Source organism: Dendroctonus ponderosae, unplaced genomic scaffold (genome assembly GCF_020466585.1).
Source record: "Dendroctonus ponderosae isolate FM_Combo_2020 unplaced genomic scaffold, Dpon_F_20191213v2 Dpon_F_20191213_7, whole genome shotgun sequence".
NCBI classification, from domain to species: Eukaryota; Metazoa; Arthropoda; class Insecta; order Coleoptera; family Curculionidae; genus Dendroctonus; species Dendroctonus ponderosae.
In genome coordinates, this window is record NW_026018916.1 from 8,987,838 (window position 1) to 9,010,881 (window position 23,044).

The window sequence follows — 23,044 nt, forward strand, 5'->3', positions numbered from 1 at the left end:
ATTGCCACAGCAAGTCAAATATTACTCCATGAAACTCGAAAAAAACCGCTCCGAAAACCCGCTAAAGTATCGTTCTAAATTGCTCAACAAAATGAACGTTACACTGGCAATTTGGACCAACTTTGATACTGGATAAATTCTGATTGCTACAAGCAATTCTATTTCTCTTTGCAGCGTTATTTAGCGCAATTCTTTTTCGGTTAGTGCGGGTTTTTGCAAAAATTAGTGATACAGATAAAGCTTCTACAGGGTGGCAAATGTAGCAATGCAAAATAGGTGAATATTCCACGTGTTCTTAGTTAGAAAGGAAAACGTTTTTTTTGTATTTTATTACAATATGCATTAAGACGAATATCTCGAAAAACTTTTTAAATTTTTCGCTCATCTCGTTTTTCTTCAGAGTGGCCTCAAAAACATTTTGGACTTGCAGAAATCCATTTTTTTTCTCTTGGACCCATTTTCATAATATAAGGTTGTTGAATGTTGAAGATAAAACTTCACAGTCCACTTCAGAAAAAAATGTTATATACCGGGTTGCCTGAATTAACGGAAAATATCAAAAATACCTGTTACTTAATAGAAGAGATATCCTAAAAATTCAAAAACGGTTTCGAGCTACTCGGTTTATCTTTGAACTTTTGGTGTTGAGATTTAAAAAACCTTTTTTTGTCCAACTAGGAACTTGCCGAACTTTCCGAAATTTTGCATTTTTTCATTTGCCCCGTGCAGAGGATTTGTCTGAGATGCATATTTTTTTTATCAAAACATTGACCAGCAGAAAACAAATGGGGCTAAATAACGCTTTAAACAGAAACCAAATCGCTTGAAGCAACCAGAATTTATTGAGTTCCAAAGTTAGGACAATTTTTACCTACACATCTAACGTTAATTTTGTTAATCAGATTAGTTGGAACAAAATGATTGTTTATTTCCCATAATTTACCCCTGGTCGATATCTCTCGATGATCTCTTTATATCTATCAACGAAGACTTCAAAAAATAATTTCCGAGATGCCTCAGGGCAGTAGAAAGATTTTCAGACCAAAGGTAAGATCGTTAGAAAACTTTATTAATACGTACGTGTGCCATACTCTGAACACAACATTATTACATTCAAAATGTATTTATAGTTTAAATAATTTAAAATTGTTCTTTATAAATAAATAAACAAAAAATGTAAAAATAAATAAAGAAACCAAGACAAAAGATGAAACTACTGTATAAAAGTCAAATTTTGGATTAGTTAGAAAAAACAAAAAAAAATCAGTTTCAAAATGGCCTTACATTTTCTTAATTAAAAGAGATACGGAAAAATGTTTAACGAAAAACTTTCCTTATAATAATTGTTGAATAATCTGCCATTTTCAAGTATACCTACGGAGTCAGGAAAAAACATATAGGACCTAAGCTGATTTTTTAAATGAAACACCCTGTATATTTTAATCTAAAAAATAGCATTTTAAATTGGCTTTTCAATAATATAATACACCATGACTTATATTGGTTTTTTAGGCGATTTTACATGCTCTTAATGGTGCTAGCAAGGAGAAGTATGCATAAATCATAGCATGTTTTGAATATGAAACTGCTGTGTAAGCAGACTCACAGCGTGTGTACACAACCTATCAAGCTCAAAAGACTCAAAGTTTCATAAAAATCGATCAAAAGACTAAAGGGCTAGCATTTAATTTAGCATAAACGAGTGTAACATGCATGATTGGGTATGTTTATCTTTGACTGAAAAGGCTATTTTTCTACGGCGATCATCCCAACGAGATTTATTACCTTTGATAATATATCCGTACAAATTGAAACTTTCGTCAACCTCGTACGCAATAATAAAAAACTGACATCGAACAGCAAAGTAAAGAGATAACACACACAAAGGGCGATCAAGCAAATGGTTATATCATCTTGTAGCTCGGTTGGTCACAAACGCGGCAAAAACTTGTCTTTTTTAAACCCAACTAAATAATATTCAGTTTCTTACCGGCATCGAACAAAATAGGTCGTCGGTTATTTGTGTTTTGCCGAGATTGATATTCCAGGGTGATTTGGTGCGGCGCCCCTACAGCAATTGCGGTATTTAGCATCCTCCACCTGTTAATTAACTGCAGGGTCAAAGTTTTCAATTTGGTGTGGATCTTCATTGTGTGTTCAAGTGTAGTGTGATTTTTGTGAGAACTAATGAGTATCCAACCTGTTAACTACCGAGTTAAAGTTTTGCGTTTGGTGTGGATCTTCATTGTGTGTTAAATGTTTGTAATGTGAGCTTTTTGTGGATTAATGTATTCTTTATGGAGGATAGGGAGCCAGCTTGCAGAAAGTTGGTAAGAAGAATTTTTTATTGTCCTGTCAAGCAATTCAATGGTGTTTTTTTTTCTGTGAATTGCACCCTAAATTAAACGAATCTTGTATGCGCAATGGGTTGGATTCCAGTCTTTAAATTTTAAAAATATTTTTTATTAGTTTTTCCATATTAATTACGATGGTTTTCTGCATTACGCTGTTTTTATATGAACTTTTATATTAATTAAATGTGAAATAAGGCCGTTCTGTTGTGAACAAACCTTGGATGTCTTCGAAGTAAAGGTATCAACAGTAGTGTTTTCCGGATGTAACTTTAACTTTTTGCTGTCTTTAAATTTAAAAATAGTCAAGAATCAAGACCAAAGTGCTCAAAGGTATGTGGAACTTGTTTATTGCTTTATAGTGGATAGCGCCCCAGAAGCTGTATCAGACAGTGGTTATAAATTTGAGTCGCTAAATGGCGTTTACTTTTTTAAGGAAAAGTTGGGTTTTTAAGGAATTGCTGAGGTCTGGATCCGGACGGCAACCAGGGTTGTAGTTTCTATTTTGCAACATTTATGTTGCTCACATGTCCAGATTTTCATATTTTATTAAGCGGCTTTTGCGGCATGTGTATTGCGGGTTTCAGAGGATTTCTATTGCGTTTTTTCATGGCGGCTTTTCATTAATGGAAGCGTATATTGCGGTTTTTGCGGAATTAATAATGCGGTTGGTACAAGTTTTATATAGTGGTATTTTGGTAAAATTTGCGTCCTGTTTTTCGTTATGCTCCGCAAATTTTTGAAATATCTTAATTTGCTTCCTACAAGGTTTTGCTTTACAGCTTTGAAACTATTTATATTTTATTATACCATTTAGGTATTTACTTTTCAAACAATAATTTTTTTCAGGTTGACCAAGTAAATGTTTCTATTTACTAATAAGAGCTTTCCTTACAGTTTTGAATTATTTACTTTCTTTGTTTCTTTCAATGTTTTATAATCTAATTTAATCAATTTAGGCAATTATCCGCGTTAGTAGCAAAAAAATATTTACTTTTTAAAATCGGAAATAAACCCCATAATAATTACAACGGCAATGGAAATTAAGTTAAATTTTATCAGAATTCCGATCAATTCTTGCGCTTACCAAAATATCGATATGGGCAATAAATATTGATTGGATTATCTCTAAATGATTGCTTGCACTTTTGAACATACAGTGGTCGTAAATTTGAGCTGTATATTTTTTATCAATTGCCATGTTACTTTGACACCTTGTATATGAATTCGAAAGTATGTCCTTTCACTAACACTAAATGTCACTAACAACTGAGAGTAAACATTTTTAAAGGTATTTTTCTCTATCGCGCGAATGAAACACTTTTAAAGCAATCGGATTTCAGTGTAAACGATTTTCAGACTTTCAAAAACAACTTTCAGTAAAACAGCCTCTTTAATAAAAGCACATCAATAATTACTAACTAACGAGACTGGCAAATGTATATGACAATAATACTGAACAAAACAATTATAAAACTGGGATCAAAATAGTGACATATAACTCATACAAACTGTTTAAAATCGAAACAGATACATTTCATCTCCCCTCAAAGTTGCTTTTCAGTTCCAGTACAACAACATATCTGCCAATTCTTGGATCGATTGGAAAATTAGTATGGAAAAACTGGTGTTTCCTTTCATACCTTAAATATTTTCTTTCATTAATGCATGATTATATCTTTTATAATAAAAACTATTTACCTATTCAACACATTTGTTTCGAAAAATGAATCGATAGTGTCAAAACATATTATGTGAGTAGGGATTTGGGCGCCAGGAGGATATTTGTTATTCCACCAACCTTCCGGATCAGCATAAAATTGATCTGCCTCATCAACATACCCCTCAATGTTAAGAAAATTTGGGTTACAAGTTAAAAAACGAGCATGGACTGTTTCATGAAAATAACTAAAAATAACACAAAAATACATTTCTAAAATGAAATTTCTAAAATGAACGTGCAGAAGCATTCTTACCTGTATAATGGAGTCGAATGGCAGGGCATTAAAAACAAAAATTGCGGTTTAATATATTCAGCTTCCAAAGCAACTTGGTTCAGATGGTGCATCACATCTAAAGTTCCTCTTTGGTGATTATATCCGACGTACCAGGCCGGAAACAAGTTGCCCAGAAATATGACCGCTAAAACGAGGTATGTCCGCAGCCTAAAAAAAATGTTTTCTTAAATCCGCGGTCATAAAAGTATTGAATAGTCTCATCCTCACCCGGTTTTGAAGAATGGAGAAATGTTTTTTTGTTTCAAATTGTAGGAAATCTTCTGATTTTTTTTACATATAATAAATATATAATGCGCGTCTTAACTCGTACCAAATTAAACTCCTATATTTTTTAATTTAGATTCACATTCGACGCAATTCTATACCTAAGATCAACTGTTTCCGAGCTAGAAACAATTAAAAATCAACTCAGTTAATTAATTTTTTTCGAAACTTGAAACTAGAAATAATTGATCTATTTTCTCAACATGTCCCCGTTGTTTTCGGTACAAATTATCTGGATTTGTGTGTTTTTGTTTCTCTATTCCATTAAAAACGACTCCACAGTTTATTTATTCCCCTTAAAACTTTTATTTCTATAGTTTCTATAGTGTTTTAAACAGACATTCACTTTTTTTGGTCTCTGAAGATGGCAACCAATACCTGAGACTTGAGTATTTAGGCCATTTTGTTTCTTTTAATGGTTTTAAAAGAAAAATTTAATCAGAAAGAGCAACAGATGGTGAATAATAACCTGAAAGATTAAAAGATTACCTTGTTTAATAATAAAGGAAATATTAACCACAGGAAATATGCATACAATAATGTATTCAAGGCGATGATGAACGGTTCAATATTTTCTAGAAATTAACTTTCTTTTATTTATAGTTTAAGAATGAAATCTATTTTGTATTCTATTTTGCGGAATACCAGTAAAAGTTAGTTTAGCTTTTATTTCAAGTTTTTTTCGTTACTTTTTAGAGTAATCTACTGAGTTTCCGCAGAATTAGAAGAAACCGAGAATACTCGATTTTTAGGTGTCTCTAGCTGGAAAACTGTTAAAAAAAATAAGCAATCTGCTCAGAATTTCAGATAGAATACGAGTCTGCAATAATATACCATTAAACCATAGTTCCATTAAAAAAGTATAAATTTGATCTGGAACGGTATGCTGAAAAATCCTGTTTAGTATATTTATTATTTGTAAAAAAATCGAAAAGTTCCTATAATGTGGTATACAAATCATTTCTTCGATCTTCCAAAATCACACTGTCTATTTAAAATGAATAACCCTGTACGCAATTCGTAAAGTTGTTTTAAAGGGTTCTCGAACGGCAAACAAAGCTTGCCGATTGTTAATCATATCATTAAATCAATCACCAATTATTTTGAAAATTAATTTGAAATGTAAAAATCTATTTTCGTATAACAAAAAACATAAACGCTCGGGCAATCACCGTAAACGAAACCAAGAACTTCACGTTTACTTAAGAAACAGTATTTAAATGATTCTCTGTACTTCCTTGTAAAATAAACGTTACTTACTGCGTAGCTTTCTTGGTCCATGTGAATAAATACTTTGAAGATATAAACAGCATAATTGGCAATAAAGGAAGTAAGAAACGGGCCTCTTTATGAGACAAACAACTGAAAAATGAATAGAAAAATGTACGCACAATTTTTCATAATCAAACATTGTATTACCTGAGAACAAAAATCGAAAACATACTGGCTTGAAGCAATGCCACTTCATTCGGGTAGTTTTGCTTGTTTTTTAAAATCACATAAACTGCCATCAAAAAGGGCAGTATTTGTATTCCCAAAACTGTGACTATACCAGAAGTGAGGTACCAATGCCATGGATGAGTACCGTATAAGACACCAATGTTTGAAAAAACGTTCACTTTTGCGAATTTGTATGCTGTTATTATTAAAGAACCATGGCAGTAGGAATCCAAGGCAACGGAACCTACGAGCACAGGCAATCTGGAAGGAGTAAAAAATTGTTAAAAGGTTACCTAAGAATAAATAGTACTTAGTCGTACCCTCTCCAAATATAGTTCATAAATATTGAGTAAAAATCGAGGGTCTTTAACGTTCTAATGTGATGCCAACATAAAGGCAGCCATATTATAGCACTAGTTGGCCTGATCACAAATAGTATTGTAACAATCGTAATAAACTTGAAGTGGTCATCTAAAATACATAACAAATCCTTCATGTTTATGTTGTTAAATATAACACAAAACTCACCAACTTTGCGGCCAGCCCAAGGATACTGAGACAATGCAATAGTCGTTAGACTAGCCTCAAAAGTATTAATGAGCGTTCTGGAACACGTATAGTACCAAAACCAGGAAGTAGATATGGAAATCAAAGACCAATGTGTTCTACCAGACCATCTGTAAAAACACAGATCCGAATAGGCACTCAATAGTGCTTGAGCAATCCTAGGAATATATATCTAAAACAAGAATCTAAGTTAACCCGGCATTAATTGCTAGAACGATTTGGATATTAGATGCGAGATAGCAATTTGCTCACAGCATCCAAAACCAGGTTTTTATAAAATAATCAGATATTTAGACATAAATTAAACATTATTTAATTAAATTCGTTATTCCACAATCGCCCATTAGGCAAAAGATAAGTCTCCCAGGGCCTAAAGGTTCCTTTCTACGAATTGCTTCGTTGGGTTTCGGACATCTGATAGCAGATCAATATTGGCCACTTCTTGAGCAAGAAAACCATTCATTAAAGGAAAACCATGTTAATTTCTGTTCTCAGAATTGCATCTGTCAACTTACTATTTCATGCTTAATCAGTTGCAAATTTACTGCAACTTTTCTAATAGTTTACAAGTGATAGTTCTACAAAAATGAGCAGTAAATTCAATCAATGCAAGGGCGTTGGCGTAAAATGTGGGATAAACTTTTTATGACTAGATTGAAGAAACCTTTTGTGGGTGATTCTTCAATTTAATCGGAAAACGAAAATATGAGGAAATTGTGCAACAAAAAAGGGTGAAAGAAGTTTTTTGCTTTTTTTGCAAAAAAATGTGGTTCTTAAAAATGCGAACTACGTACGCAATGGTCGAATGCGTTTGTTATAAGCTTATAGAGTTTATTAGTAGGAAATAGCTTCATTACGTCTAAACAGTTAGAGATTGGCAAAAAATAAAAATATGTACTATGATTTCTTAATTTCGCGATCTGCATATGGACACTAACGCTAATACATCGAAACCCACAAAAAATACAAATAATCGTACATTACTATATGCTGTTAACAGATACCAAAAAATAAAAATACAGAAACAAACAACAGATAAACATTTAAAAAAACATTTATTGGCAGTTTTTGTGTGCTCCGTACCAATTATTAAATTGGTTTACGACTTGAGGGCATTAGGGAATCGATATGATAAAATTATTTTCAAGCACATAAAAGTATCACATAAAAGCGCTACCGACATCAAATTTAATTTTCATGACATAATCTATAAATTCAGCTACAGCTGCTTCTATCACGGCAAAAAATCGCCTTATGTGGTCAACATTTTACTAAGAAACGAAAAAATAATAATACGGTTTTAACTGGTTAAGAAAAAATGGATATAAAGCTATTATTAAGAAGTAAGTAAATGTAGACAAAAGTTCGGGAATGATTGTTAATTTGGAGGATGTATTCAGGCAGTATGAAGAATTATTGTCCAATATTTTCCCCAAAGGAAAGTTATCTGTCGCAAATCTGGAGGGCTGATTTTTCCTTCGGCCCTACACTTGCAGAACGTTACTCTACCATGCGAAATGCAAACGCATTTAGACAGACTAGACAAGGACACTCCACATTCCACTATGTTCTATAAAAAACTGCGTTTTTTTATGAATGTGAGCTAAATACCCATATAGCGACTAATGCCGGCTTAAATGGATTTATATGGTGTTCTGAACTTACCACAGCCCATTGACTATCCCAGGCAAACAGTTTCAAGACTTTATATAAAAAACTAAATATCATTGGGTATGCATAGCTTCGAATTCCCTCCTTCCATTCCCAGGTCAAATACCCATATCCGAACGCGAATTTGTGGGCTACTTCTAGGGATTGATAATATTCATCAGGTACGAAAAATGTTTGTACTAGGAACACTGCAGACAGTCGAATTAATACGAATAGGTAAAATATACTGCAATAAGCCCATAGTTTTTTAGTAAAACATCCCAAAATAGATAAACTCATACTAGACACTATAAAATTACACTTAAAAAAATACTTTTATGTTATCCACGACACAGTTTCATAAAAGCAATTAGAAGCCCTGAAGATGCACTATTCTTACATAATTAGGGAGAAACCACTATTTATAAGTTTAAAAATACTGAAAAATGAACAGGACTTTAAGACTTTTAACGACATTTGGGGGGTTATGGTGGGTATATTACGAATGTGACATGTGAGGTTAAAAACTTGGTGCAAAGTCAGTCTATCGAATAGTTGAGGAGACCCGAGGCGGGCGCTGACGTCACCATTTAGTTTTCTAAACAATTATTAACTAATTATTACTTATTATTAATAATAAACTAAATTTCATGTTGGCAAGTAAGACGAACAGTTCTTAAACAAAATTTATAAATATGTATTGCAAATGTAAGTTAAATCGCAAATGCATTTCAATAAAACACAAGTCTAGTTTTAAATAAGTATATTAATCAACAATAATTCATTCTCAAAGAGTATTAAAAAGTTAAAGGCTTTAATTCTGTATTCAATTGGTACTATGCTAAAAAAATATATATGCAATATAACATTAATATTAAAACGTATTTTGCCAAAATTAAAAATATAATAATAAACCAAAATAGAATCATGTATAAAAATAAACAAAATGTATCACTTCGAATTGCTAGTCATTCACAATAATTTTTCAGAATTATATATCTATATAAAGTTAATTTATAAACGGCTCTTAATAAGATTGGTTAGTATTAATACTGAATATGTATAATTGGAAAAAAGAAAACTTAAGAATATAACATTATTAATGTAGACCTATATCACTTCAAGTGGTTATTCGTTGTATTTCTTTAAATGCCTGCATTCGATTGAAGTAATCAATTTTATAACTAAAGCATGTTTACTTAAATACATATGAATGTATATAATATTGACAATTTAAATATGTAGACAATTGAAAATTAAATATTCCATATGCAGGGTGATGCACAATTAGGAGGCAAACTGTTATGGATTTGTTTCGAAAAAAATTACAGTAATTAGACACTTTATTTGTGTACTTTATCGATTTACGCGTAACTTTGATAAAATTCCTACTTAAAAACACTGATATATACTTGAATATAACCGAAGTGTTGATTCTGAGTCATTTGCAAATTAATAATTTTCATTGTGCCGACATGGAACACCCAGTATTTTAACGCATTTTCGGACTTAACTGATATCGTTTAACATTATTTTGGGTTTTAGAAGTGATCTTTAATTAGGTTTGCGCTCCTGCCCATGACGTATGAGAAATATTCAAATGTAATAAAACCAGAGTACAGTGAACAATATCAGGCACCTTAAATGGCTAGTCGTTGTTTCTTTGTAGCTTCTCAGGATTTGAATAGGCGAGCCTTGAAAAATCGCGCACTACATCATTGAACGTATCATCGCCAGATACCCCAGATTCAGTATCTTTCATCTCTTCATTAAGCCGTCCGAGCCGAAGTCTTTAATAGTTTCAAATCAGTTTGGGAATATCAAACAAGCGATCACAAATATACTCACAGAGTGACTATGTCAGCATGTTCTTTCTGCTCGGCCATAGATAAAGGCACTTTACCTTCTTCGTCTTCCAGATGCTGGTCAGCTCGGTATTTTAAAAAGAGGCATACTTGAGCAGTATGACCCTCCCTAGTAGCTAAATGCAACGGAGTCCGACCGTTCTGATCTTGAATGTTTATTTTTGCACCATTAAGCAACAAGTAGGCGCAAGCCATGACAGAGCCCTAAAGCATACAAAAATCAATCCGTATTTCATATAAAATAGTTGGAGGCAAAAAATATAAAGGGTGTCCCTTAAGCAGTCTAGCCATTTGCCTTATGTCTATTGTCCCCTTCATATTTTCACATTTGTGTTAAGTTCGTTTAGTTTTTCTTTTCGTTCTATGTCCTGCGTGTGTATGTACATTTCTCTTTTGAGTTTAATCAGTCTGAGTCTGAATTTGGATAAGATATGTTAGTAGAAGGTGTTCTTTAAGCAAGTCCCTTTCTGAGACCCCAGTTAATTTGCAAGAATTGTTTACATATAGAACATTGTTTACTATATTTGTCAGGTTGGTGTGGAGTTAAAATGGACAATTACTTACCAATTTATTTACGAAAAAACGTATTACTCACTTTGCAAAGCTCAAAAGAAGGGGCCAAATAAATTCGCAATTTGAAGCAAAACTCGTTAAATCGGTTGATTTAACTCAACATCAACAAACATAATACAACAAAGTAAATAACTTACGCTTAATACAGCGGCATGTAGTGGATGCCTGTTCTTATCATTGGGATTCGCCCAATTCTTTTCAGCTCCCAAAGCCAACGCTTGACACATCACAGGCAGATTATGGGCTGCCGACGCCTTGTAAAGCAGCAAGTTTGAGTGTAGATTCAATATATCTTCTTCCCCTGAAATAGTAAATTGTCTGCTAATCCAACTCTCCATTACATTTTAATTAAAGCTTACCAACGTAAGCCGCTTCGTCGCCTTCGGTGCTTTCCTCATCGCTGTTAGTGTCGATAATATCATTGGAAGGCGTTACATCTAAGTCGTTGCCAAACAGCCAAACTTCACTTGGAGCTGGGTTACTCTGCTCGCTAGTGTCTGCGTTGTTTCCATCATCATTTTCAACTACATCAGGCAAGGGTTCTCCGCATGATTTCTTCTTTTTTGAAATATCCTTTGCATTCGCAGTGGTTGACATTCTACGGAATTTCTTCACTCCCCATTTACGCACCTCCAGAGTGCTAGCTTTATCTATCTCAGCTGTTGTCTGGTTGGAGAGTTCATCTTTGAAATCAGATATATTCTTTACGAACTTCTTCTCAACGTACTTAGTCCTAATCCATTCTTCCCGAATTGTTCTGCAAACCATAAACTAACTATGATATATCACTAATATGGAAAGCACCATCTAATCGACCAGTTTCAACACATATCGGATATTTACGCATTAACAATAAAGGCACTTTTACAATTATTACATACCCCGTACAATGTTCCGAAGCCCTTTTGACACCATCAGGGACTTTCGCCTCATAAATTCGATTAACCACATTATTACCCAGCTCTGCCATCACTTTGATAACTTCTGGTTCCCAGTCATCTAGAGTTAGTGACCGCACTTTGCTATAGTGCACTCCTAGACTTCTATGTACTCCCGAACACTCTGCAAATCGCTTAATTTTGAATTTTTTCTTAAAATGAGCACTGATGTTGTTTACCGATGCATAATAAAATCCCTAAATTGATGCTTGCCCATTTAGGGTTTGGACATTTACAATCGGCACAAGAATTGTTTCCCGGAATTTTTAAAATGTGCTCCATCATCCTGATATGATTAAAAAATATTATAATGAAAACAAAACGACACAAAAAGAAACGACCTACCTTAGTTTTTGCGCTTTGCTAGTATTGTTATTATTATTGAGCCCCGATACACCCGCAGCGCTATTCATATGGCCCGTTAGTTCCGCACGTTTATCGCCTGGAGATTCCATACTTTGTACACGTTGAATTGCAGCCCCAATGCCTTTTTGGAGAGCCTCGATCCATAAGTGATACATTTCTTCTGAATCAGCTTGCAAAATATGACTTCTAGTAAAACCCAGAATAATTCAATAGCATTCACATTAAGGCGGAATTGAGCCGTTCACAAATCGAGTCATTCCGCTTTTTAAATAAAAAAATTGAAAAATTCCATAAAATAAGGTGCATTTTTTTAATGTCCTTTACAAAATTCATTAAAATAAATATGGTAAAATAAACGACTTTTATATAACCGTATAGAAGTAGATTTAAGTAATTAACTCAATATGCTGCAAAGGGCTCAATAGCTAATAAAACATAGCAAACTTCCACATGAACTATATTTTTGCGCTGTTAATTTCCGTTCTAAATAAAAATCTCAAATCATCTAAATTATAATTTTAATAAACAGAAGATAGCAATGAAATAAATAAAATCACTTACTTAGAAGGAGAGACAACTTCGAAGCAAAATCTCCGCTCGCCTTCATTAAAAGGTTTAACGGTGCAAATTCTAAGATCGTCCTCCATAACAGTGTCACGTTCTTCTCCAGATCTACGTCTGTATGAAACACAAACAACTTTATGAGTGTCACCGTTATTTGCAATTTTCGTGCATTTTTACCTGTATACTAATTTATTGTCAAACAAGTAAAACCATCTACGATTCCAAGTCTTAAAAGCATTGGATGTTCTTTTGAAAAGGTATCCCTCCAATTTTGGAGATTTGCTATCACCATTGCCGATAGCGGAGGTGATTTCCGGTATTGACACTAAAGCATGAGAGTTTTCCACGTCTTTTTCGATATCGTGTGTCTCATCCCGCATATTTGCTATCTACAATAAATATCAATCGGTTACATTCATTTCCTTCAATAATTCAGAACATGTTCTGATAAGGTTATAAGTTATTTAAAATAGTTGTTAATATGCATGAACAGATAATCAAAGTTGATACTCGCCTCATTTGCCAAAGATTTAAAAAATGGTTGTAGATCGTGACACAAATCTCCACCTTCATGATAATATACAGTACAAGCATGCATATAGGACAACAGCTAGAAATAAAATGATCTATCAAAAAATTCCTAGAAACTGGTAGTTTTTGGGGCTTTTAATCCGTCGTAGACTAGAATTTTTCCTGACGTTTCGCAAGCTCGGCTGGCTTGCATCTTCAGAGTGTAAGCTTTCGAGCAAACCACGTCTGCTGATGCCACTCGTACTTGTAAACCGTTAGGAAGAAATTTCATTTCACGACCGCCCAAAAACCCGAAAAACTGATCCGTTTCTACAAAATAAACGCCAAACTTGTTCCTTTGCTTTAGAGCAAATGGAATATTTATTTTGTTTTGAGAATGCTATAAAAGGGTCTTCATTAGAAACATATCGTCGCAAAATTATCATAAAAACTCTAGATTATTATTATTTTTGTTCAACTTTTCTAATATCTATAAATTTCAGAAATAGCAATTGCTGCACAATTTAACTCAATTTTTAGTAGACAAATTTGAGACTTTTTTATTGAAGATTCAGGTATTTTTATTAAACTTCTTACATTAAATAAAACCGTACCTGTAGATTTAATAGAGCACTATTAAAATAAAACAGCCAATCGAATTTTAACGTAAGTGATTACAGCACAATGAGTTATTAATTAATGAAATGCATGTGAAAAGAGCCTAAATTATTACTCAACCATATATGAAAAACCAAACATGTTAATAACAATTGAGAGGACTTACCGTGCTTAAAATTTCATGTCGTTTCTTACTCTGCAAAACATAAATTCCATTTACGTAGTTTAGAGCCAGATGGCCAAAACAAGATTTGATAGCGATTAAAATGTTCTGCACTTCCTCAACTTCTTGAGTTTTACTTCGTGGCACATGGGAGTTTCTAAGAAGGATATTGTCATATTCGCCTGATATTTTGTCAAAGTGATGCTTATAGTCTCTTACAGCCTTAATGTCTCTAAAAAATGTTTTAAAACGTAGTGGTGTCAATAAAGCGATAAATTCATAATTTCCACTTAATAAAAGTATGTTACTTACTTTTTTATAAAACCAGATATATTTTTAAGAAAAATCCTTGACACTTGATCCAATAAGGTCGTATGAAATTTATTCATTTCCTGTAGACTATGTATTAGTTTGTTTAGGGCACTTAACACATCTGGATCTTCTTTAAATTGGACACTTAAGTCCCACAGACTATTGGCAAACAAACTGAAAAATACGCATACAGTATACTAGTAAGACGTGATGGCCTGATTTGAACCAGTTTTTATTTCTTATTTGTAAGATTTACACTGATAGTAAAAAAATAAGATCGCCCTTCAGTTAAACGAATTGCTCAAAATGATTTCTTTTTACCCAAAGTTATAGCGGCTCATACGGACGTTTCAAATTTATTTTCAGTAATACAGAGTGGGTGTGCAAGTGCGGTTTTCTCGTAGCATAATTCGAGCACATACATGTTTTTAAGGCTTAGACAAAGTACTGCATCAACTTGTCTTAGAAACACAGGAATTTTAAATGCCCTTTAATTAATGAAAATCAAACACTTTTAGCCAGGAAGTTTCACAGGTAGAGTAGTTAAAGTATTGGAGCGTGAGTGATACTAGTATGAAGTAGAACGCCAATAGAAGGTTTTCTCCATATTTTTAAATAAAACCAGAAATATTTTATACGTTTATAAGGTAATCCCAAGTCTTACTAAGCATTTGATTACGCAATCCTACATATCAACAAAGTAACTTATTTATTTCTTTTTATTTATTTTCAGTCACTTACAGTGAGACCATGTGTAACTGCACTTCTACTCTAATTTTTGAATCTGTTCAGAATAACAGATAAATCACAGATCCCAAAATATAAACTGTGAGTACTTAAATAACTTTGTTGTACTCAGATTATTAACAATACGTATTATGTACAAGATTCAAATAGTGTAGAATAGAAAAATAAATACAGTACATATAGAAAATCACAATTGTATCATTCTTTTAATAAATATATATTAAAATATATTGTGTCTGATCATCAAAAAAATGGTTTCCCACATTACTGAAAATTATTTTGAAACGTGACCCTTTCTAGTGCCTAAAACCTACGTAAAAATAATTTTTGAGCAACCTGTAATTGGCATTATGACCATAAAAGTTCAAACTCAGTAGCTGACAAACTGCTCACACAAATAGAATTAGATAAGCTTTGCATATATTTTTTCAGATCACATAATTGATTATTGGTGGATTTACACAGAACTTTAATTAATATAGAATTTACAGAATCTAATATTTGACTTTAAGAAATAATGTGTTGGGTATTTAACTTTGCATTTTCACTTGCATCATGTGATGGTATTAAAATGATTAATGATCATTGAAATACACAGCACAATCTTTAAGATTAAAATTACATTCTATACAAACCCATCATAAAAATAAACAAACAAACTTATACAAATTACTTAACTAAATATTGATTTGATTGATTAGTTAGTCCACATAGTTTCTAACCCTCGCCACATCATACCTTTGTTGTCCAACATAAGTTTTGCCAGCCTCGACCATACTAGAGCATATCTTTAGAGCTTTTTCCAGTCGCTGTTCTAACTGATCGATGTTTTGCTCTTCCTGATCCAACAGAGCCCTGTAAACAAAAATGTAAAATAATCAATTTATACAGTCTAAAAACATACATAATATTTACTAAACAATGCTATGACATATTTAGGAAAATTATAGTTTTTTGAGCAATTACCTAAATTTGGGTGAGTCCCTAAGGCACTCTTGCAGTTCCATCTTCACTCTCATAATGCTAATGGAGTTGTGGCAATTGATGAATTAGGTAAACTGGAGCAATTTAAAGCATGTAAATTAATGACAAACGGAGCAAACAGTTATATTAATTTTTCTTAACAAAGCCATACACATAGGTAAACAAATGGAAACATATAAACATAACCTAACGTTTTAATGTGAGCTTGAGTCATAGCTGAGCGCGTTATGAAATTTACTCCAATCAAATTATTTTATTGGAAAACATTTAAATGTAGGGATTATGGGACCTATCGATTGACAATAATTAAATGGAAGTTACAATTTCATTTGTTCTCCAATAATGGAGAAAATTTAATGAAAATTCTTTTTAAGAGTCTGTACTTCCATATGACCTCTATTTCTCCTTGGCAAGGTCAAAAAAGTCAAAGTAATTTTGACAACGAGTTAGAGCAGGATCTCCTGCAAATTGGCTCATCTTGACAACTTGCTCACGTGATCAACAGCGGTTTTCTTACGCACAGCTCACGTGACCCTTTTATTTCCGAGGTGCAAGGTTTATAAACGGAGCAGGAAAATTTTCAAGGTTCATTCACTCTCCGGTAACTTAACTCAGAGGAGTGAAAGTGATAATTTGCCTCAGCACCTGAGCAAGATATTAAGTGAAAAATTCACTTTTCGCCTTTAAAAAATCGTGTTTACTTTGCATTCAAGTATCTACAAACTTACTCAGGTATGTAAAAAGTATTGCCAAATTAAAAATGTGTGATTTGCCACCTAGTCTTCCTGTTACTCAATATTGCGTTACCTTTTCTACCTTTATAGCATATATAAAACGCGTTTACATACCACTAGTTAGCAAGTAAATGAAGAAAAATCCAACTTACTAGTCAATTATACGATTCATTCGTATATTTTAGCTTTTTGTCAAGAGCCGGTTAGTTACTTACCTAAGGTGTACGTGTACATATATTGATATATCCGGGATGCTCCTAAATATCATATACATGCGACGAAAGGATGTAATTTTTAGCCTGATTCATAATTACGACTTCAAAACAAACAAGACCTCCAAATTTTGTATTATCGATCTACAGGGCGGTGATATTTCAAGACTGTTGTTTTTTCTATATAGTTATTGCAGTGTTCCAGTGATTGCAGAGTACACATTTATATTATGATCCACTAGAAAATTGAGGGTGTATGATATTTATTTTTACGGATAATTAATACCCCATTTGTTCCCTCAAAGGTTGGCTAGGCTACGCTTGTAGGTTTAAATAAAAGTTCGTTAATAAAACCTTTAAAAAAAAAATTTTAAAACATTTTTTGCCTTGATATTAACAAATTTGCATCAAATTAGATGTGCAACATGATACTTATACATACATATACTAAATGTACAAACGCATATTTAGCTTGAGGAGAGTTAGCTGATGTGTGCCTACCTATAAAGTGTGTACGACAAAAATAATTCAAAGCTGTATAGGTGACTGATTGGTTCAAACTGTAAACGTATAATGTAATAGCAAAGTTTTTCACATTTATAAGAGCATTCGAGTAACAATATTTACTCAGTAATCGTTCAGTATAAAAGTTACCTTGTATTTGATGAAGTTATTTTTCAAATTCACTTGCTTTCCACTTTTTCGCACATGTTCAGCACTTTCTAAGTAAATGTGAAAATACTATTTTAATTCAATTTTAGCAGAGAAATAATAATAAACATATTATTTTTGTCAAAAATTAGTAAATTCAGAAGTTCAATGTAGCGTATAAAGTGCGGTTGTCATTTGTTGTCAAAAGTAAAACTTGAAGGCGTACAGTCGGCGGCAGTATTCGGGAGTTTGAAAGTCCAAACGCCCCCTGGTGGCTAAAATTATAACTACCAGTACTTAAGTAATTTGACTCTTGTTTTGTTGATATTGGTGGTGACATAAGTCTGACAAGTCTCAACTGTCACTCGACAACGAGTAATTTGACGATTTGCAGCGCCACCTTCGGTAGTTAAACTCGCGAATACCCAGACTGCACGAATGGGCGTGGTTAACCCGCTGTAAGAATAAATATGTGATGTTATGTATGTATTATAATTAGAATTATCAGCATGTAAATTGATAGTAGATCAATAGCAATAGTTTAGTCATTATAATGTGATTTAAGTCAACATTTAAATACCTATTTTTCATTATCTATGGTTTCCAATTAAAACTTCTTCAATTCGAGCTATACCGTGATATGTTTCCGCAAATAAGCGACGCACATATGAACACATAAAAATATATTATTCAATTACAAATCATCTAACGTTGATAACTTAAATTTTAATGTAGTAAAGCCCAAATAATGGCTCCAGGAAGCAGATTGCCACTTCCTTTCTTCTTGCTGCGAAGTTTGAATAGAGACCAATTTTCAATCACTCTATACGCAAATCAGAAACTGTGCTTAAAAAATATTATTTGTTTTCAGCTGCCAAAATGCCTATCAAGAGCATTCTCGCCCGCAACATTTTTGATTCCAGGGGAAATCCCACTGTAGAAGTCGATCTTGTTACAGACCTTGGTTTATTCCGCGCAGCTGTACCTTCAGGTGCAAGCACAGGTAAAATGTCTTCATATTTTATATTTTATTTATTAAATATACAGAGTGTTACAAATTTGAGGCGTTAGCACTGGGATCTTGTAAACTGAAAGTGATACAAAGTCGGTTAAATTAAGTGCATAGTTGTGCAATTTAATGCTGAACCAAATGGAATTGTAAAAGTTGGGTAATTCCTACTACTTCTAATGATATTCAAGTTTTTCTAGCCTTATTTGGGTACATATTTTGAAATAATTGACACATTATTAGAACACGAAATTTAATTATTTAAATGGGAAAGTAAAAATGTGTTCTAATAATGTGGGGATTGTTTCAAAATATCTCTTCAGATGAGCTCAGAAAAAAATAATTCGAGGAAACTTCGTTTTTCTCCGAATATTTCCGGAAGTATCGGGAATTTTTCAAATTTTATTTTATATATTTATTTAAAAAACACACACATATTAAAATTCGTAACTTTTCCCTACTTTAACCGACCTCGTATCTATTATCTATCACGGTTTATGAGATTCCAATTCTAACACCCTGTATGTTTCGTCTTATGAATCAACGGTTATGCTGACGTTGTAAGTATTGTACTGAAACAGGAGCAAAAGTTCTAAATAACCCAGCGATGTTGGTTTTAATGTATTTACTAAAGTTTTATGGTCCCTTTTTGTAGTTTTCTAACTTCTATTACCGAACAAGTAAATTTGTTTCTATTTCTCATGCATTCTGTTCAAATTTACGTAATTTTCACTTCACGGACGCACAGCGTAGGAAATTATTTTCGGTTTAACGCACACTGTGAAGGTTACTATCTAGGAAAAAACCTTGAGGTAACTTCCAATACACAAATGTTTTACAATTCGTTTTTTTGAGTATTTTGCTTCAAAATTGAAGATTGCAATAATGGTAATGCAATATTAAAAGACGACAAGAACGTTTTGAAAAACACATTCGCAATTTTCTCAAGAAATATGAATCAACCATGAATGCTGAATTTGCTCAGTAATGATTTAATAGATAAAACAGTTATAAGTCAGTCTAGTAAATAATTACCCGATGTTGAAAGAATTGGTCTTACTCAAGGTTTAAATGTTTTTTAAATACGATTACACAAAGAAAAATCCAAAACTTTTCTCAATTCATAGAAGTAGTAGTAGTGTTACGAAATAGCAACTAATAATTTTCCAGAACACAAGGTCAATGTTCGAATTAGATCTGAATTACTTTTACAGCGCGCTTAAAATTAAATCTTAATTAATTAAAACTTTAATTCAATAAATCAAGTCATTACAACTTTTACAAAAAGATAATATAAAATTATTATTATTAAGCGTTAAGCAACCCTAAATGCTTCAGCAAAATACCAAAATAAAACACTATAAAAACCATTATTTGTTTTTCAAATTATGGTCCTACTTCAATACCTTCAAATAGTCATTTAATGAAATAAAAATTCCTTACAATTTGTACATTTTTAAGGAATTTATGAGGCTTTGGAGTTGCGTGACAACGATAAGTCCCGCTACCATGGCAAAAGCGTTCAGAAAGCTATTGATAATGTGAATAAGAGCATCGCCCCTGAACTGTTGAAAGCTGGCCTGGAAGTAACTCAGCAAACTGAAATTGATGAGTTTTTAATTAAACTCGATGGAACTGAAAACAAGTCGAAATTCGGAGCCAATGCCATCTTAGGTAAAGCTCTTATTTGCTAATTTATAACAGTTTTGTTAATAACACTTTTAAATTGTTTAGGTGTATCATTGGCTGTATGCAAGGCTGGAGCTGCGAAAAAGGGAATTCCTCTATACAAGCACATCGCTGAACTCGCAGGAAACAAAGACATTATTTTACCAGTTCCTGCTTTCAATGTGATTAATGGAGGTTCACACGCTGGTAACAAACTGGCTATGCAGGTCAGATTGACTCAGAATCTTCAAAGCCTTGCCGAATTACTTATATCGATACTTTCCAGGAATTTATGATTTTGCCTACCGGCGCCGCCAACTTTACTGAAGCCATGAGAATTGGTACTGAAGTTTACCATCATCTGAAGAAAGTTATTAATAACAAATTTGGATTGGACGCCACTGCTGTTGGAGACGAAGGTAGATCAATCGAGTATTCTAATGTTAATTGAAAAAAATACGTTTCATTATATAGGTGGCTTTGCTCCAAATATTTTGAACAACAAGGAAGCTTTGGATCTGATTAATGATGCCATCGCTAAGGCCGGTTACACTGGCAAAGTTGAGATTGGAATGGATGTTGCTGCTTCCGAATTTTACAGAGATGGTATGTTAATGCGGAACGGTTAAAACTTCAGGCTGGTTTTTATTGTTGTTCATCTGTAGGTCAGTATGATTTGGACTTCAAAAATCCAGCATCTGACAAAAGCAAGTGGTTATCGCCCGAAAAACTCCAAGCCCTTTACCAAGATTTCATCAAAGATTTTCCCATCGTTTCCATTGAAGATCCCTTTGACCAGGATGACTGGAATGCTTGGACTTCCATCACTGCCGCTACAAACATCCAGGTAAGATTCATTAAGCCAATTATAATTTGAACTTTCACAACTTATTTTCTTTAGATTGTTGGCGATGACTTAACGGTAACCAATCCAAAACGCATTCAAACTGCCGTGGAGAAAAAAGCCTGCAACTGCCTGTTGCTGAAAGTGAACCAGATTGGTAGTGTGACTGAATCTATCAGAGCACATTTGTTGGCCAAGCAGAATGGTTGGGGCACAATGGTGTCGCATAGGTATGTATACAGAGTGTTTGGTAAGTAGATGCAGTCCTTGTAGGAGGTGATGGTGCACTTTTGGATGTATTTCTTTAATAGACCATATTCCGACAACTCTTAGTCTTTGATCCACAGGTTGTCAATTAAGTATTAATTTAAAAAACGATATTTTTTGATATTGCGGAAACTCCTTGGAATATTTCAATAAAATTTTGCAGACGTAGGCACTTCGCATCGCAAAACATGTTTAATGATAAAAAATTTGTTTTTACCTTCTCCAGTGCCGTTAGCACAGGTTCGTCTGTAGATAATATTAAATAAACAAATGTTACGCCACTGATTGATAGTTTGGAAAAAAAGTCAAGAAACTTTTTCTCTTCCGAATTGAACAGGAATTTGAATCATAAGGTTTATTGCTTAAAAAATCAGTTGCGTAACATTTGTTTTATTTAAAATTATCTACAGTCATGCTTGTGCTCACTCCACTGGAAAAGCTAGAAACAACATTTGCATCACAACACATGTATTGTTGTTAAGAGCCTAAGCCTGTAAAATTTCGTTTAAATATTCCAAGCGGTTTTCGCATTAATAATAAGTAACGTTTTTTTTTTATTAAAACTTTATCACCCTCTAGATCGGGAACTAAGCGTTTTTGGAACACGATATATTAACGAAATATATCCAAACTTATTTGCACTATCACCCCTGCAAGAAATGCATCTACTTACTAAACACCCTGTATTATAGATATGAACTAAACCGTAAATTTAAAATCACTGTTATACGTTTGAATGTGATTTATTTAAAACTGGGTTTGTGATTGAACTCTCCCCTTGCTTAATATCGGAAATCTGAAGCAGCGGACTAGTGATTTAAATTAAATTTGTAATTCAGACAGTTTTAATGAGTAAGACGTATTTAGGTATAAATTGCCTCTAAAGTAACGTGCCTTCAGAATTGAATGATATTATGGGAGGTTTGCATTCGATTTGCTCGAATTTATATTCGAGGTACTTGTTTTGTAAGATAATTTGCTATACACAACTTGCTTTTTGCAAAAAATTATCAAAAATCATATGAAATCATTATGACTATGGCTTGCTATTTAATACAACTGCCAAATATTCGCGAATAAATTAGTTATTATTTTATTAGCAAGTTGTAGGTGATTTAAGGTAAAACCATCCAGTATTTGTCCATTTGTTTACGTACGAAAAAATAATCTGAAGGAAATTCCTCAACGCTTATGAAAATTAGTTAGATTTGACCGAGTTACTATCAGTTGTTCTTTGGATAAATTCACTGTTGCGTATGATCAACTACTAAGAAAGATATTAATTTTTTTTCGTAGGTCCGGCGAAACTGAAGATACATTCATCGCCGATCTCGTCGTTGGTCTATCCACAGGTCAAATAAAAACTGGAGCTCCTTGTAGATCGGAGAGATTGGCCAAATACAACCAGATTTTGCGCATTGAAGAAGAGTTAGGCGCTGCCGCCAAATACGCTGGAAAGTCCTTTAGGAAGCCACAATAAACTGATCAAATTCATTGATCATAAGCTTGGCAATAGTTTGATACCATGCAGAAACCCCATTCCACATGCATTGCGAATTTACTCCTACGTATCAAACTATTTCCCACAAATCGCATATGATTGGGATAATTGTTTCCAAATAAGTGGATTAGATGTTTCTCTATGATCTATGTGAGCGATAAGTAGGGTGTACTAGTTCCAGCATATTGGAGTAACTTATTTATTAATAAATGATTAGTAACCAGAGTA

The 23,044-nt window shown here is 33.2% G+C and overlaps 3 protein-coding genes across 4 annotated transcripts; 1 reads left to right on the top strand and 2 right to left on the bottom strand.

The window, feature by feature from the left end:
* Nucleotides 1–3,725: 3,725 nt before the first annotated feature.
* LOC109542895 (GPI mannosyltransferase 3) lies at nt 3,726–8,801 on the bottom strand. Its single transcript, XM_019912349.2, has 8 exons — nt 8,306–8,801; nt 6,602–6,812; nt 6,394–6,544; nt 6,053–6,334; nt 5,894–5,995; nt 4,328–4,516; nt 4,053–4,259; nt 3,726–3,994 (listed from the first exon to the last, which is right to left on the bottom strand). Exons 1-8 carry the CDS (start codon nt 8,588–8,590, stop codon nt 3,889–3,891), a joined length of 1,533 nt encoding a protein of 510 aa, XP_019767908.1. The 5' UTR covers nt 8,591–8,801; the 3' UTR covers nt 3,726–3,888.
* Nucleotides 8,802–9,620: 819 nt separating this feature from the next.
* LOC109542793 (arf-GAP with coiled-coil, ANK repeat and PH domain-containing protein 2) lies at nt 9,621–16,157 on the bottom strand. 2 transcript variants are annotated; one of them, XM_019912166.2, is made up of 14 exons: nt 15,913–16,156; nt 15,685–15,801; nt 14,200–14,373; nt 13,891–14,119; nt 13,111–13,206; nt 12,774–12,985; nt 12,594–12,710; nt 12,012–12,218; nt 11,846–11,952; nt 11,610–11,790; nt 11,088–11,485; nt 10,866–11,029; nt 10,139–10,359; nt 9,621–10,080 (listed from the first exon to the last, which is right to left on the bottom strand). In XM_019912166.2, the coding sequence occupies exons 1-14, from the start codon at nt 15,963–15,965 to the stop codon at nt 9,939–9,941; spliced, it is 2,418 nt and encodes an 805-aa protein (XP_019767725.1). In that variant the 5' UTR covers nt 15,966–16,156; the 3' UTR covers nt 9,621–9,938. The 2 variants fall into 2 exon arrangements, with proteins under 2 accessions (XP_019767725.1, XP_019767726.1); XM_019912167.2 differs by lacking the exon at nt 13,111–13,206 and having other exon boundaries at nt 15,913–16,157.
* A 341-nt stretch (nt 16,158–16,498) lies between these two features.
* Nucleotides 16,499–23,041, top strand: LOC109542795 (enolase). Its single transcript, XM_019912169.2, has 9 exons — nt 16,499–16,662; nt 18,399–18,530; nt 19,998–20,210; nt 20,271–20,431; nt 20,491–20,623; nt 20,679–20,810; nt 20,870–21,051; nt 21,106–21,278; nt 22,612–23,041. Exons 2-9 carry the CDS (start codon nt 18,407–18,409, stop codon nt 22,793–22,795), a joined length of 1,302 nt encoding a protein of 433 aa, XP_019767728.1. The 5' UTR covers nt 16,499–16,662; nt 18,399–18,406; the 3' UTR covers nt 22,796–23,041.
* The last annotated feature ends 3 nt before the right edge of the window (nt 23,042–23,044 follow it).

Coding starts and splice junctions, on each gene's coding strand:
- LOC109542895 (XM_019912349.2), bottom strand. CDS start 8,590: ATGAGTTTATCTATTTTGGGATGTTTTACTAAAAAACTATGGGCTTAT. Junction 6,335..6,393: donor ATGAACTATATTTGGAGAGG/GTACGACTAAGT, acceptor TACTCCTTCCAG/ATTGCCTGTGCTCGTAGGTT. Junction 4,517..5,893: donor TGGACCAAGAAAGCTACGCA/GTAAGTAACGTT, acceptor CATTTTTTTTAG/GCTGCGGACATACCTCGTTT.
- LOC109542793 (XM_019912166.2), bottom strand. CDS start 15,965: ATGAGAGTGAAGATGGAACTGCAAGAGTGCCTTAGGGACTCACCCAAA. Junction 10,360..10,865: donor TACATGCCGCTGTATTAAGC/GTAAGTTATTTA, acceptor TGTATGCTTTAG/GGCTCTGTCATGGCTTGCGC. Junction 10,081..10,138: donor CATGCTGACATAGTCACTCT/GTGAGTATATTT, acceptor AAACTATTAAAG/ACTTCGGCTCGGACGGCTTA.
- LOC109542795 (XM_019912169.2), top strand. CDS start 18,407: ATGCCTATCAAGAGCATTCTCGCCCGCAACATTTTTGATTCCAGGGGA. Junction 20,211..20,270: donor CGGAGCCAATGCCATCTTAG/GTAAAGCTCTTA, acceptor TAAATTGTTTAG/GTGTATCATTGGCTGTATGC. Junction 20,811..20,869: donor TTCCGAATTTTACAGAGATG/GTATGTTAATGC, acceptor GTTCATCTGTAG/GTCAGTATGATTTGGACTTC.